We start from the raw sequence: 15429 nt of genomic DNA on the forward strand, positions 1-15429 counted from the left end.
CTCTCCCTCACTCCGTTCCTCGGTTCCTTCATTCCTGTCCTCTTCCACTTCCTGTTCACTGTGTTTACCACAATGCGACCAGAGGAGAAATGCGTTAGTGCACCTCAAGATCAGATGGTTGTGTTAAAGTTATAGATCAAACATAGCATCAGAGGCCTGCTGACCCACCATGTACATTTATCATACGTGCTCTCTAGACGATGGCATATGATGCAAACACAAACTGAAATGCATGCTTTGGTTAAACGACTGCACTTAAAATATGAGGGTGCTTTAGTATCGTAGGTGTAACTATTCGGCTGCGTTGACAGGGTTATCAACCACAGCTGACTGCACCACGCAGGCTTTCCTCAGGAACAGAACCGCTGCTCATTTCTAACCTGCAGCAATCGCTAAGATTGTTTGAATTGGATGTACTGATGTCTTTCAGTGGCAGGTTTGTTTAAGTGTAGGATGATGCTGACGACCGACAGCTTCGTTGCCACATGCTTCAGACTGTGATATCTAAGAACAGCTGGCATGGCTCACAATCAGGGTGCTTACTTGACCTCTGACCTGCTGCTGTTGGTGAAGTGCTTTTGGTTTTAAAGCATTTAAAAGAAAAACTACCCACCGTCCAAACTCAGGTTACACTGTTTATCGCTTCATGTGTGTGTGAGTGTGATGCAGCGTGCAGCGTGCAGTCCAACGCACGCACGTATTCACCCGCATAAAAAAAACAGATATCAGCGCAGGCATGAGAGCGCTAACGAGAGCCCGTGTTCTCGGTGCTGTTCAGCCCAGACTATTCCCAGCGGATGGAGGCCGTAGCGTAGCGTAAACTGTGTGCTTCATCACAGACCAGGGTTCCAGAATCTGTATAAACCAAGCAGACATTCAGTGTTTTCCTCCCGCGGGGACCAAATTGGTGAGGAAGCCGAGTAGAATCGATGCTCTCGATGCGGCAGCAACGTCTGAGGACAAAGAGCTGTTTGAGCAAATGAGATTATGAGACGGGGAAGAAAAAAAATCGCACTTTAGCTCTCAGATCCTGTGTTGGTTACATAATCTGACCACGTCTGGGCATTATCTGAATGGCTGGCTTTTAAAATCCTGCAGAGGCTCAGTCTGAGTGAAGGAAAGCATGTGCGTCGTTCTTGGTAAACAGAAACGCGTTTGTCCAAGTCAATTATGTTCAAAGCCTCAGATAAATCCTCTGCTGGGGATTAGGAAAACAATGTATTCCAGGTAATCAACTATTAACTCGGCTGCTTCTTAAGGTCTGTTCAAGCCTCACGCAAACATGTTAACAAGATGCTACACGCACCCTCTTCTAAAGCCATCACTGCCCAGCGCTGTCAAGATGTGACATTTTACCATCTTTTAACCGTAACCATGGCAGCAAGTCACACATAGGATGCAGGAGTATAAATAAATAGACCTGTTAACTAGCTGTAAGGCGCATGACGATGATATTAGGAAAGTGAAAAACAGCTTTTGTGACACGTGTAGAATGTTTATTAGAAGCTTGATCTTGGCTGGTTTGACTGTTATTAGTCCTTATTTAAAGAATATACACTTTACTTTGCAGCATCTCTTTAAAACAAGTTCAGTGACTTTAATGTGATTGCCCATAAGCCTGAGGTTATGAGTCACACTGCACGTAATCGCTTGGATCAAGTCCAGGCAGCAGGACCGGGGAATCAAATTTTGCACGGCTGCATTACGGGCGAATCATGAGGTTTTTCATTGTCTGAGAACTAAATATATTGCAGCTCATGCAACCTGTTGGGTAGTTTGGCAGGACAGGTGGTGCAGGGTGCGGCGCTGTCATGCTGGGATTATATGCTGCCATGTGCAAGATGATAAATGTGGAGTCTGAGCGCAGCCAGCTGTTGCTGTATAGTCTGGGTTTGCGCGGCTGCATTCAGCATCTAGGCTGGTATTGTGTGTGGGGACGCTACACGAACATGCAAAGTGCTTAAGACCTAGAAAAACACTGTGGTGCCACGGCGAAAGCAGCTTTTAGTTCAACTGCATCCGAGTGTTTCACAGTGATTCAAGCCAAGGGTTCACGGAGGCCTGTGCTTTAAACTCTGTTGTGTTTCATAATTTTTTCATTCATTACATATTTAAGCTTACAGTATAGAAAGGTGGGGGATTTGTTGGGATTAACCCGAGAGGCACTAATGGGTTGGATCAGCCTGGATGACTTTGCGTTGGTTGTAAAACACATTGACGTCAGACAGACGTTGGGTTTGTGCAGCTGTGGAAGTTGGACCTTTTTGAAAAACGTATTACACATAAGTTCGATATGTGTCGATGTGTCGTGAGTTATTCTTGAAACACAACAGGTCGACAGCTTCTGATTGTGTCATCCTGCAAAGCCTGAGGCGCCGCTACAGCACAGAGATCCAGCGGTGGAGGGTAAAATAAGACCAGGTCAACCGGTCTAGAAAAAGGTCACCACGGTTCTGAAACAAATGCACAAACGCAGCTGAGTCACGTTATCAGCAGACAATAAGAAGCGCTGAGCAACGGCGAAGCAGCCAGACGAGAGGGAACGAGGGGGAGGGAGGGACAAAAAAAAGGCCCGAGAGCAAAACGCACAGTCGTCACGTTTGGAACGAAGATGAAGACGCATAATGAGCACGATGAAGAAGTGAGGCAGTAACAGATGACAGAAGGAAAACCCTGTGAGAGGAGGGAGGAGAAGCAGCAGAAAGCAAAGAGAGGGGACGTCGCAGTCAATGAGGCACGGAAAAAGCAGAGAGAGAAAAATGTTTTGCATGGGAATTACACGGAGGCAGGCTGGCGGCCAGACGCGCTCCATCAAACGCACGCGTCCCATCAGTCCCACTAAGAGGAACAGCGGGCCCAGTCGGCACGCGCGCCCCCGGGGTTAACTGTTCAATCAGCCGCCTCGCTGCCCGTCTCCACGGGAGACGAGCCTTAACTGACGCAAACGGAGGCCGGGTCTGGTGGGAGTAGAGCGGATCCGTGGCCGCCGTCGTGAACCCCCCGCTGGTGCACGCGCGCCCCCCCGCTGAGCGCCTCCCTCCAGGCGCCGTCTAAGCTCCCAGAGACGACCCCGCGTCTGCATGTGGAACCCGAAAAGCGAAGGCTCGTATTGTAGCGAACATCAACCTGTGGCCTCACGAAAGGAGGAGGCACAGGGTGCATCGGCAGCGGTCACCTCCACCTCCAGCAAGAAGCAGCAGAGAGAAGAGGGGAAACCAGGCCTTCTCATTCGTGCGGGCGGCTGCCATTTTGGAGGTGAACTACCAGAATGTGATGCTGATCATCAATCAACATCCAGCACTGTTTTAATGCAGCAGACAAATGTCCTGGACAGAGTTGACGTCAGGAGAAATGAGTCAGTTTACCTGAGTGTAAAATGTTATTATGAGGAGAACTTAAAAAACAAAGCAGCGTTGTCTGACAGGTTTAGATCCTTAAACCGATACAAGGTAACTTCTCATTGATTCCTGTAGTCTTTACCTGCATCTGTTGCACCAACACCAGAGTAGATCCTTAGAATCATGGATTAGCTGAGCTCTGGCTCCAGCGTTGAGACGCTACAGCGTTAAGACACTACAGCGCGGTGCAGGCTCTGCCTTTTAGCCCAGCTGGAGGGTTTCCCAGAGTGCACTGTGCCCGAACTGATGTCTGATCTGAAACATGCTTCACCAGCCTGTCATGTTCAGGGTCCATCTGTTTATTTGAAAATGCCAGCCTGCACTTTTAATCCGCACCATGGGTAGTTCACACACACACACACACACACACACACACACACACACACACACACACACACACACACACACACACACACACACATACACACACACACACACACACACACACACACACACACACACACACACACACACACACACAGCGTATGGGGCAAAAGATTATACCAGTGCTTCACTGGTTTAATTAGAAAAGAGGGGGTGCTGAGTAGAGCTCAGCTTCTCAGAGTTGGAGGTCCAGCATCTCCATCCTTAAGAGAAATTCAAAATGCGATAGATTGTGCTGTGCAGAATACAATGCTATCCACACCCTTCATAACACCTGCTCTCCGCTATTTCTGTGTAAGACTGAAAATAACTCACTCTGATGGGGAGGGTTGTGATTATTTATTTTATTTTAGCCTCAGTCTGCGGTAATATTGAGCGATTTGCCTTCCTGCAGAGAGGAGGGAAAGTGAAGCCCACAGCGCTGATCACATCTGAGGTTTCCTTAGAACCCAGCGGTGCGTCGTTCTGTTCCATGGAGGCGTTAGATTTGACGAGAAAGAGAGACGCAGGAACATCTCTCTTTAATGAAACGACGAAAACCTACGAAGTGCATCAGATTTGGGGTGAGATCCAGAGAGGAGCGGAGACGACGTCTTTAATCATAAACGTCAGTGTGCGTTTCACAACAAAATGTATCTGGAGGCGCTACAAGCTAAAGTTTAAGACCTTCCACAATTAAAACCCAGCAAATCCCACATGTATCTGCAAATGCAGGCGCTGCCAATGATGACTGTGTTTGTTCCCCTGAGACGCGTTGCCTGGAAACAAGACTTAAACAACTGGGGGAGAAAAGTGATTAAATCTCCTGCAGGAATGAAGGAATAACAACAAGACGACTGAAACTGGACGAGAGAGAGAGCGAAAGCGATAGAGAGAGAGAGAGAGAGAGAGAGAGAGCGAGAGAGAGCGAGAGAGAGAGAGAGATGCACGGGAGGAATCCAGTTAGCTGGTAAAAGCTTTATGAGACATGACACAAGCCACCACTCAGAGGAAATAAACTAAGTACGCTTAAGTGCTGTGATGAAGTAAACATTTGCATTTTTACTGTGCTCCATTTGTCTCGACAGCTGTAGTGACATTAACAGGTGAAGCCACGGCTTCATAAACTACTACGGATATAAAATCTGCTCCACATTCCCCAGCTTTACCTAAACATTACTGCAGCAGTGACAGAGTGAAACTCCCCAGATGCTTATTTTTCTCACAAGCCCACACCTGCCAGGAACTCGTGGACGCTGTAGTTCAACACGGTGCAGAGTTGTTTTTTTCCCCTTCCAGATGTGTAATTACAACGATAACGATGCAGATGTGGAAAGGAACGTGTCCGGCGATCACGAGCACAGCAGACGCGTAGCCGGAGGCCGTCGTGGTGGAGTAGGAGCATTCGGAGGCTTTCGCTGCAGGACGGGAGCGCTTCCTTTCCACACCCCCCCCTCTCCTGCGCCCTCCGTCTCATTCTGCACAGTCGCCGGCGCTGGTGCTCAGCCCCTATCTGTCCATCTGAATCGCCATCTCCTCTTCCTGCCTCTCTCAGCAGCAGGAGGCGCGCTGGGGCATCTGGGGACTCTCTGTGCCATTCAGATAAACCTCCCCACCCGGGCCTGACAGGCTCCCGGCAGACGCGGCTTTCTTCCTTAAATAGATGAGATGTAAGGCCAAATTAGAAGGAGAAGCAACAGAAGAGGAGGGGGGGGGGCGAATTGGACTAGGAGAATGGGAAAACACGTCGAGGAACGAGTGGGCAACGGAGGGAAAAAGCTCAAATGTATCTGGCTGCCACAATTGTGTTGACTAATGTGCAGCGTGGCTGAAAAAGCACATATTAATAAAGAGGCTAATCTGAGGCGAGAGAGGGATGAAGCATTGACCGAGAAGCAGGAGACAAACAAGGGCTGATGATGAGGAGCAGAACTCCGGGGGTGATGAAGTCAGCGTTCCACTCGTCCCCGGGGGCTTGTTATTTAGAGAGAGCCACCGCCGCGTGACCCCTGGTGTAACTCATCAATAATCTGGCCTTAACTTCATTATGAAAAGCAGAGCAGACAGAGAGAGAGGGAAGTAAATTAGATGTAAATGATTTCACTGCCGCCCGATCTGCTCAAAGGACGCTATAATTCAGCAGGTCGAGTCATGGTCCTCCTCATCCTCTGAGGGGAGAGCTGCGTGGTAATCTGTTTGCTGGGCTGTTTTCTTGGGGACAGCGGGCAATACATTTACAGCACTACAGCGTTTTACATGGAATACGCTCCAAAAACAGAAAGAAACCGCCACCGGTGACCCAGACTCATGCATCAGCCTGGGCAGCGGCGCAGACACGCTCCCATCTGTAGACATTTGTTTCTACTGCATCAGATGCTGGTTAAACCAGGGGGGGCTCATCCTAAAGCTTGGTTTAAGCACTGGAATCTCCTCTTATATTGGTTCCTAAAACATTTGGGGCCGGGACTGTTGCTGCATTTCCCCAAAAATGTGAAAATGTTCCTTTAATGTGGATGGCAGTTCTGTCGTGGTGTCTGCATGAAAAGCCCAAGACAAATGAAGGATTTAGGATTTAAGTCTTTTTAAGATGTGCAACATCTGGACCCAGATAAAAGCAGCCATCTCTCTACAATCGGGGTCTGTCAGACTTAAACAGACTTGCTAAACAGTGTGACATGCGCCTTCACCGCACTTTGTTCAAGTGCGGTGAAAGGACAAGCCCGTGTTTTAGGGGGGAACACGGACGACGGCCGGCTGAGCACCTGCCACGTTTACTGGACTCACTGAACCCGCCAGCGGCTGCTGCTAAACAAAACCCCGAGCTGCTCCTCGGAGACACCGGGAGCACGTCTTGTTCCAGCTGAGGGGAGACCGGCGGTGACTTCAAAATAAAAGCACGAAAGCCAAGAGTCCCGGGAGGCGTCAAATAAGCGAAATAAGCAGAGAGTGAAGGTGAACCAGCATCTGCCCGTGACTCTGAGCAGAGCAGGACAGTTCATCTGCGGTGAATTATGGCATCGACATTATCATCATTACACTCACAGGACACGTCCCCTGTAGACAGATGTGACGGGTCCCCGTGCGCCTTACAGCATTTGGAAAAGGGAGCGTTCATACTGTTTTACGATGGGCCCAAATTTCCCCATCAAGGTAATATTTAGCATCGGTGGCACCTTCCCAACAGCCTCCCTCCATCACAGCCACCGGTTCTGTTGGCAGCAACGCTCCAAACCTATCAAACAGCAATCAAGTCGCGGCGCGCTGATGGACCGAACCTCGGAGCCTCTGGCGAGTTCACATAACATCCACTGCTTCATGCGGCATCAGTCACGACGAGCGATCACACGGCAGTAGGTTTCCCCGAGGTCTCAGCACGGACTCAGATGGATCAAACAGCTGTGTCGTCACCGAGCAACACAGTGGAGGGAAGCGTGGGAAAACGCGGAGGGCACCAGCTTTAGTCCCAGAGGTCCTCCTTCGTTCCCCCAGAACTCCAGGGCCCTCCACGGCCTCTGTTACACCGGGTCAATTGGCCTAATGAGGATATCTGTGTAAATATCGCGCTGTAATTAAACAACACGACAGCTGCTGGCACACACAAACACACACCTGTCCTTAGAAGAAGCCACAAGCTGCTTTAATTAACAAGGCAGCGTCGGCGCCAGCGCTCACACTGGGATCTGAGGAATTAAGGCCGTCCACTCCTTGATTCCTCGTTCCCTCCACACCACTTGACCTTAGTGTCTGTACGATGAAACCGTGAAATTTAATGGAAGAGCTTGAGACTCCAGTCTGTTTGCTGTGCATGATGCTGCAATAACCGGCTTTAACAGGAAGCAGCTTCTGTAACTTTGTGTCCGTGCGCTCATGCAAAGGTCGCTCCCGTGGTCTGATGTCGTCAGCTGCTTCACGCTACGCTAAGCTAAGCTAAGCTAGGCTAAGCCACAGGCAGGCAGGGCCTTAGTGTGTTGTGTACCCACATTTCTGCCTGCTCAGCCATAGTTGCTTTCACCACATGGGCCTCTTTTATATCACTTTCCCGTTTATTTAGCTTTCATCCAGGCCTAAGAGGATCCAGCTTTGCAGGCTGGTTCTCCAAACTGTCCTCTGCGAGCGTCTCACTTAATCCTCTGATGGGAATATTGGCTCAGTTCCATACTCATCTCGCAGGGTTAATGTCTGTAGCTGGTGTGTGTGTGTGTGTGTGTGTGTGTGTGTGTGTGTGTGTGTGTGTGTGTGTGTGTGTGTGTGTGTGTGTGTGTGTGTGTGTGTGTCAGTGGCTCCACACAAACCACAACTAAAGGCACTTCATCCTCTGCACAAACGCTCCCCTTTCTGTCCTGCAGATTCCAGCACACACTCCAGTGTCCACACTGCGTGAGGTGCTACGGCGACGCGTGGATGCAACCTTCAGGCTCAGTGCAAGCTTTCCTCCAGGGTTGGGAAGCTTGTGTTTTTCCATTACCAAGTCAAGGAACGCCAGCAGGGCTGTGGAGGGACGTCCTTCAGCCTGGGAAACAGCTTCATCAAAAATGCATGCTTCTGTTTTGGGTTCAAGACCGTGTCCCCTAGTGGGCCCCGACCCCCGGCTTGAACCCCAGAATAAATATAGCCGTGAAGCGGGAGGCTTGTTTGTGCGGAACAAGTGGAACGCGAATCAACAAACACTGACGAGAAGAAATGTTTCCTCCTCGGGACGGAAGGGGCGCTAATTAAAACGACAACAGATAATGAAGGTGAATTTGCAATGCTTATGTGGTTTCAAAAAAAAAAAAAAATCGTGCATTTTAATTCATCCCTTTATCTAACAAGCCATTGTGCCCGCTGCATCAATAGCTAATTTCACCCATGAATAATTTCATACACTGAGAGTCCATTCGTCACTCTCCCTCACCCGCCGTGCGCCCGCGGCGGCGAAGGCGCCGGTTCTGCCCTGTCAGAGCGGGCCGCGGACCTTCCCGCCGGGTCCTGATTGAGGCTGGCATTTCGCTGGCACAATGGGAGCCGCCACGGCTCCTGAAAGGCAGGCCTCGGCCGCTGCCTGTCAGCCGTAATCCTCATTATGCAAATGAGCTCAGCAGCCAGTTAGGAGCTATCATCACAGGTCAGAGGGGGACGGTGCAGTGGCACCAACGCAGGAAGGAGGGAGGAGGAGCAGTGGAAGGACTCCTTAGCGGAACAAACAACTTGTTTGAAATACCAGAGCACGGAGGGCTCGGAACTGCAGCGCGGAGCTTCTGAAAGGATGAGGTGAGAAACGGAGGACGCTCACGAGCAATCTCGTGGCTCCCAGAGGGAGGAGGAGGCTCGTCCAAGCCTCCAGACTCGACTCCAGCCTGTAGGAGCTTCTGTGCGGACAGAGGCTGCCTGCTGGAGGCTTGCGGGGACATCCAGATGTTGGCCAGTGCAGCAGATGGCCCCGGCTGGTCCGCGAGAAAGAGCATCTCGCTGAGCAGCTGGATGGATGCGCCCTCCAACCGTGCACGAGCTCAAATCCCCGCAACTGCGCCAAAAGATGCCCGCAAATGCATTGAAGGGCTTTACATTCGACCACATGGCGAAGCGCACAGGGAGAAGTTCACTTTGAAATGCGGCGCACACGCGAAGTCTGCGGCAAAACTTGCAAAAGCAGCTTATGGCAACTACAAAATACGCGGCGACGCGCGATGTCCTCGTCCTGAATACTTAACTGTGATCAAATGATTTTAGATCTGATGTTTCAAATATTTTGCAGCGATTGTTTTGATCCGCTGTTTGATCGCTAGCGTACAATTAAACGCGAACTTTTTACGCAGAACAACATTAACCGCTTCGCAAACGCCCAAGCGCGCGAGCATCTCGTTTGCACATGTGGACAGAGATGAAGCGCAACACCGCATCCGCCTTCTCCAGTGCTCCCAGCACGCTCCCCCTGGAAATAAACACTCCGCCGCCTAGAATAAACGCGCAGAGGTGGGACGTTTGGTGACAGCAGACCTTACCTTATTGTTCGCTGCGTGGACGTCAACGGCGCGTCGGGGCTCCACGGAGCAGCTCTGCGTAAACGTTTGGCCGCAGCGCGTCACCAGCCGAGGACGACGGCGGGATCTCGCTCCTGCCGCTTACCTGTTCACTGACAACATCCGAGGAGACGCACAGTTACAGCCGTCTTCCTTCCACTGACTCGCCCCCCCCCCCCTCCCGCCTCATCTTCCCGTCTCTCTCCTCCCGTCTCCTCCCCTCACTCACCAGTGCGCATTTACGCAATCCCGAAGGCACCGCCAGCTCGCGTTCACCGCGGTGTCTCCTCAGCATCGCAAGGAGGCAACACCCACTAATCAAGTCCCACAGCTGTAGATGTGCGGAGAGGCTGTGAGGCGCAGGGAGTCTCTGGATCCGGGCTTCGTGTCAGCATCAGGTAACTCCTGACTCACCTGAAGGGCGCCTCTGAAGTTGCGGCTGCGCGCGGAGCTGCGCTGCTGCCCCCACGTGGACGAACAGCTCGCGAGCGTCAGGCGAAACCAATTTACGCGGTTCCGTCGGTGGGGATCTGCATCCACGTCCACAACAGGGATAAAAGGACGACACTAGTAAATATTTATCATCCATCACAATCAACCTGGGACTTCAGTCCAGACCTGACCTGTCACACCGCTGTAATAATCGGGTCAATCACACAAGTGTTTTAGGAGAAATGTCTTTTCAGATCTCACATCACCCATTTCCATCAAACTGAGGAGATGATTTTATCTGACACGCATTTGCCTTATCTGGCTCCAGCGTCCACTCTTTAAAGCCAAGTAGCAGCAGACGTCCAGATAAATGTTGTGTAGAAGATAAGAATGTTTGCTTTGAAGCAGCAGGAAGTGAAGTATGACAGCGCGTGTTGTCAAGGTTCAACGAAAATGATTTGACTACTTCTCCCCTTTAACTCTGGCATTCTGTAATCCTCAGGTGACCTGGCCTGATCTCATTGACTCTAACCTGTCGGGGAAAAAAAGCCCCATCGATTCTCAATACACAGGCAACATTTAAAGATCTATGATTAGAACATGTGCTGGATCCAACGTCTTTATTTTATTGATCTTACTGTGACCTTCTATTTGTGGTGTCAGGATGATTTTCCTGCACCTCGTGTGAACCTACAGCAGCACTAGTCATCAATCAGCATAATGGATTGTATTATCTAAAACCCAAACAGTTCAGCAAAGATTTAGCAAAGATTTTAAAGATTTATTCAAGACCAGCATGTCTGATACAATACAAATACATATGATTCAGTTTCATGTGTTGCACATCAAAGGAATGGTAGCATGGTTATTAGGTTGGATACCTCATAGCACAATACTGTAGCATATTAAAGCAGCTACATATAATAAAGTTATGTATAATTACAATATGTCATGTTTTCGTTTTCCCTTTTATGAAATTCAGAAAACTAAGTTAAATCCGTGACAAATGAAAGGTTCTACATTCACGTCCCAACTTTTCTTTTATGCTTAATCTTCTTTGAAGAAACACATTCTCTGGAAAAATGAATGGAATTATCACATTGCCCCGTTTCAGAAACCCGCCAGAGTTTTCTCTTTGATTATCGGGAGCCTGGATTGAGCTGCCTCAAACAGCGACCCGGAGAAAATAACGTAATAGGAAAATAAATAAATCTCTCTGGAAGCTAAAAAATAAATATACCCTAAACCCCTTCGAGCAAAAGAAGAAAAAAGCAGCTCCAACAAAAAATGAGCACTATTAAATGTTCCACACAGAGGTCCTTTCAAATATTAAAAAGTGCAGTAAATATATCTGAGCAAACACACACTCCAAACTCCAGTTGAGCCTAATGATGTCTCTGTGTGGTCCAAGCGGTTTCACTGTGCATAATCAAGCTGCCAACAGACTCATAATGGATATGAATTACTCTTACCTGTGCGCATCAGGGAATGATGTATTGTTACAAATATATTCAAGCCAGTTCTGCAGTAATAATATCGCCCAATTACTGGATGCTTTTCCAGTCATCTACTCAAGTATCAGTAAACAGTGACGAAGCTGTAGCTAAAGTTAACAACCTCAGAACACCACAAATATGACACTTGTAGCTTCCACTCACAGCACCTCTGGTCCTAAATACAGCTGTTGCATATGAATTTTAAAGAAGTGTGGCAATTATCTTATCTACCACATTTTTAAATACATCTGGAGCCCATCCTGTTTGACCGTCAGCCGTTTTGCATTGCCATGTAGTGTAACCTTAGTTAGCCGTGATGTGCAGACGAAGCCGCTGGATCGTCTTCTAGCCTGCACCCTGCTGGAGGTTCCGCTCATAGTTTTCCAGACAAATGTGGACGCGCTGGGTGAAGTAGTTGGGGTCAGCGATAGCCCTGAAGAGGTCGGTCTGGATCAGCGAGACGTCGTAAAGCTCAGAGGTGGAGGCCATGCGAGTCTCATCACTGCCGGGGCCCAAGAAAACCTGGGAATGACAAACAGGTGTAAAGTAAGCGCTCAATTATTTATGGTGCACACCTGCTGCAGACAAACAGGCCTCAGGATGATGTAATATTTAATATAGATACAGTCTGATGGTTGGTATAGCAGCTGGAATGACACTACCCTAGGATTAACAATGGTGTCCTCTTCGTCCTGTCGTATGTTGTCATCTATGAAGATGTGCTGAGCCTGCTGGTCAAAGGGGTCAATCCACAGCGGCTTCCCTCCACGGATGGAATACGTGTTGGTAACCCACCTAAAGTCCAACGAGGGCACAAGAGGGGAACACGGAAGATGGGTGAGGGGACAGAGATCCCACGTTAATGACGGTCAGAGGTGATGTGTGGTACCAGCCGAAGTCGTCCTGGAAGCCTCCCAGGCCCTGCTCCGAGCTGAAGAACCGGTACAGGCCTCTCTCCCCGTCCTGGGTCGACACGCGCTGCTCACCGCGCTTCAGGACAACCCCCCTCCTGTTGCAGTGGATTTTTCCTGGAGTCATGTTCACACTCAGCTGAGCCGAGAGCAAAAAGAAGCGTTGGGGAGAAAGAAACAACAGCTCTGACGTCTGGGCTAAGCGGTCGTTCAAACACAGCCCCGAAACAACCTCGCCTAAAATAAAAATGTGACACGTGCATTAATGAACAAAAACCCTGCATCAAATACATCATAAAACGCCACTGCCGTTCATAAAGAGAACATTTCCCAAAGCACCCAACTCATCTGCCGTCCTTCAGCTTCCCCCAGGAAACCACTGAGGCATCAAAGCAAACCAAGTTCAAACACCTAACAATCTCGCTTGGGCTCTTGATTGACTCCCCTCCCCCTCGTCCTTTTATCCCAACGCTTAGATGAACAGCATGTGACAGGAGACTGTCAGTGCTCTCCCCCACTCAGCTCACTCCGCCTGACAGGTTCACTTGTCAGGCGCCTGGACTCCCCCCCGCAACATCCTCCATCCATTCCACCCCACGATTCTCTCAGACCGAATGTGTTCCACTCCAGCAGGCTAACAGGTACAAAAAGCACAAAGCCCTCTGAGAGGGAGGGGAGTCACGTGTGTGAGTCAGTGGGGGGGGCGCCTGTGGTTAAGGCCACAGAAAGGTCACGCTCTTTAAGAGGACATCTTTCCACCCACCAACACAGCTATCAGACTATACACTGTATCTCTGTTTGATAAATTAAAACAACATTTTTACAAATACTTGCGTTCAAAGACTTGAATCGTTCCTTCACATTTTCACTCCAATGACATCCAACTAAACGCAACTATAAGTCATGGCCTCGTGAATGTGTAAGTGTGTTTTTACCATCAGGTCAGGCAGATCAGGGAACAGTGGATGGGCCCCTTCAACGAGGGCCCTGTTCACAGCTCTCAGCACGCGAGGAAGGTCCGTTCCGAACGTACGGAACACGATGGCGAACTCCCGTTGCTCCTGCACCAGGTCTTTGAGCAGCTGAAAGAAGGAGGGGAGGATCCAGTGGTACAGCCGTCCATCCTCGCCTTTGGCCGACAGATCTCTGTCTGCCTGCAGTGAGCAGAGTCACGGAACAGGGCGTCAGGCACTAATATCTGTATCGAACTGTCAAACAAGTTCTCAGGAAGTATAACACATGGGTCTGTAGCTAAATCTACCAAGAAATGTTAATTATTATAGCCTGCTTTGTTGCAGCTCTTCACCTGGCTGTGTGATTCTTTCTGGTGGAGACCTTTGTACTGTGTTGTATGGAGTCTGTATTTCTGGTCATGGAGCCTTGTTTGAATTGAATTGTAAAGCCTTAACCTCTGGTTGTTGTTGATGATGTCGCTGACGTTTTTTTCTACAGCTCTAACAATGCTTCTGTCATCAGCTATTGTTTTGCACAACTGAGCCATTCTGTGCGTTGCTCTGTAAACCAGTGGGTTGTTTTTAGTCATTTTTTGGTATTGGTACTTGTTAGATTCATTGCTTTTTTGTTTGCGGTATAAATGTTAAAATACCCAATGATTTATTCTTGTTTGTGAGGGGCTGGGCAGATCCAATCATACAGATACAGATGACACTGTCCATGCTTGCCTTGACGCCCGCAGGCCAGAGGAAAAGCTCCAAATGCTCATCCAGAAACTTGCGGAAACGTCGTCCCGCTGCAGTGGTGAAACCAAGTGTTCGTCCAAACTGCTTGTAGTAGCTAACGGCGTCTTCACACGGCGGGAGCAGGGAGGGTGAGTCACTCAGCCATTTCCACCTACCTGCGCAGAGGTGTGGAGGACAAAGGCCTTATGAGCAGCCAGTATGAACGTTGTCTTAACATTTAGGAGCGTAATGTCACAATGTGCCTTTTAAATGACCTGATTACTACATTAATTAATATTATGAAAATATTACGTTCATGTTTGTAAACAAATGAATTCAATACAAAGGAAAACAATGATGAAAGTAAATAACTCAATCATTTTCATCCACGTCCTTTAATGTCTTGTATGTATGCATGCCATATCCATCATATAACATGATATTATATATATATATCATATAGCTTTAAATATCGATTTTTCAATGGAATTTTATTAACAAAACGAGATGGCAACAATAGCTCCACTGTTTCCTGCCACTTCTGTGCTGCGGTGAAGCGTAAACGAGTCAAAGTTACCGTCTTTGCCCATCTTTCCCCAGGTGACAGTGGTGAGGTAATACTCCAGGGCGGCCACCGTACGCTGAGCCGCCACGTCGTCCGACACCAGTATGGTGCTGTTAAGGTCTACGTGTAGAACCAGCTTCTTTTTGTTTTGGACGTGGTTTGTGGAGCAGAGCCCCTGAGAGACCGTCGCCGGTTCAGTCGCTCCGCAACCGGGCTCGTCGATGACAAGTCTGCCGTCCGTCCCGTCCGCCTGACAGCCGCTGTTCTCAACGAACTCCGCCATGAGAGCGACTCAGGTGAAAGATTGAAGATGAAGTATTTAAGGAAAACCTCAACACCTGACAATAACCGGTTGTTCCACAAGACTCTTGCCTCATCATTAACTACCGGTATTTCTCTGGCAATAATTGTATTTCCGCATACACGAGCGCCTTTTTCTTCTTCGGTTCAGCAGCAGTCGAATGAGAAAATAGCGCCACCACAGGCCAAGTGCGGGAACGTCACTGATTTATGGGAAATTTAAAGTGGATGAAATAATACAACTTACACACCACTTTCTTAAATTTCTATAGGAAATATGAAGTCA

At 48.9% G+C, this 15429-nt stretch overlaps 2 protein-coding genes across 2 annotated transcripts in view; both read right to left on the minus strand.

Annotated features, from left to right (window-relative positions):
* Window positions 1–10154, minus strand: part of LOC114859452 (kelch domain-containing protein 8B-like) — a 67988-nt gene extending 57834 nt beyond the window's left edge. The window contains exons 1-2 of the mRNA XM_029157608.3: window positions 9990–10154; window positions 9743–9873 (exon numbers count right to left, since the gene is read on the minus strand). The gene's annotated coding sequence lies outside the window, so the exon portion shown is untranslated. The remainder of the gene's footprint in view (window positions 1–9742; window positions 9874–9989) is intronic.
* An 804-nt stretch (window positions 10155–10958) lies between these two features.
* Window positions 10959–15312, minus strand: si:dkey-32e6.3 (uncharacterized). The gene is made up of 6 exons (XM_029157607.3): window positions 14856–15312; window positions 14282–14454; window positions 13535–13753; window positions 12578–12738; window positions 12351–12483; window positions 10959–12210 (listed from the first exon to the last, which is right to left on the minus strand). Exons 1-6 carry the CDS (start codon window positions 15124–15126, stop codon window positions 12034–12036), a joined length of 1134 nt encoding a protein of 377 aa, XP_029013440.1. The 5' UTR covers window positions 15127–15312; the 3' UTR covers window positions 10959–12033.
* Between the last annotated feature and the right edge of the window lie 117 nt (window positions 15313–15429).

Source organism: Betta splendens, chromosome 7, assembly GCF_900634795.4.
Source record: "Betta splendens chromosome 7, fBetSpl5.4, whole genome shotgun sequence".
Classification (NCBI taxonomy): Eukaryota; Metazoa; Chordata; class Actinopteri; order Anabantiformes; family Osphronemidae; genus Betta; species Betta splendens.

Coding starts and splice junctions, on each gene's coding strand:
- si:dkey-32e6.3 (XM_029157607.3), bottom strand. CDS start 15,126: ATGGCGGAGTTCGTTGAGAACAGCGGCTGTCAGGCGGACGGGACGGAC. Junction 13,754..14,281: donor TCTGGCCTGCGGGCGTCAAG/GCAAGCATGGAC, acceptor TGCTCACTGCAG/GCAGACAGAGATCTGTCGGC. Junction 12,484..12,577: donor TTCCAGGACGACTTCGGCTG/GTACCACACATC, acceptor GTTGGACTTTAG/GTGGGTTACCAACACGTATT.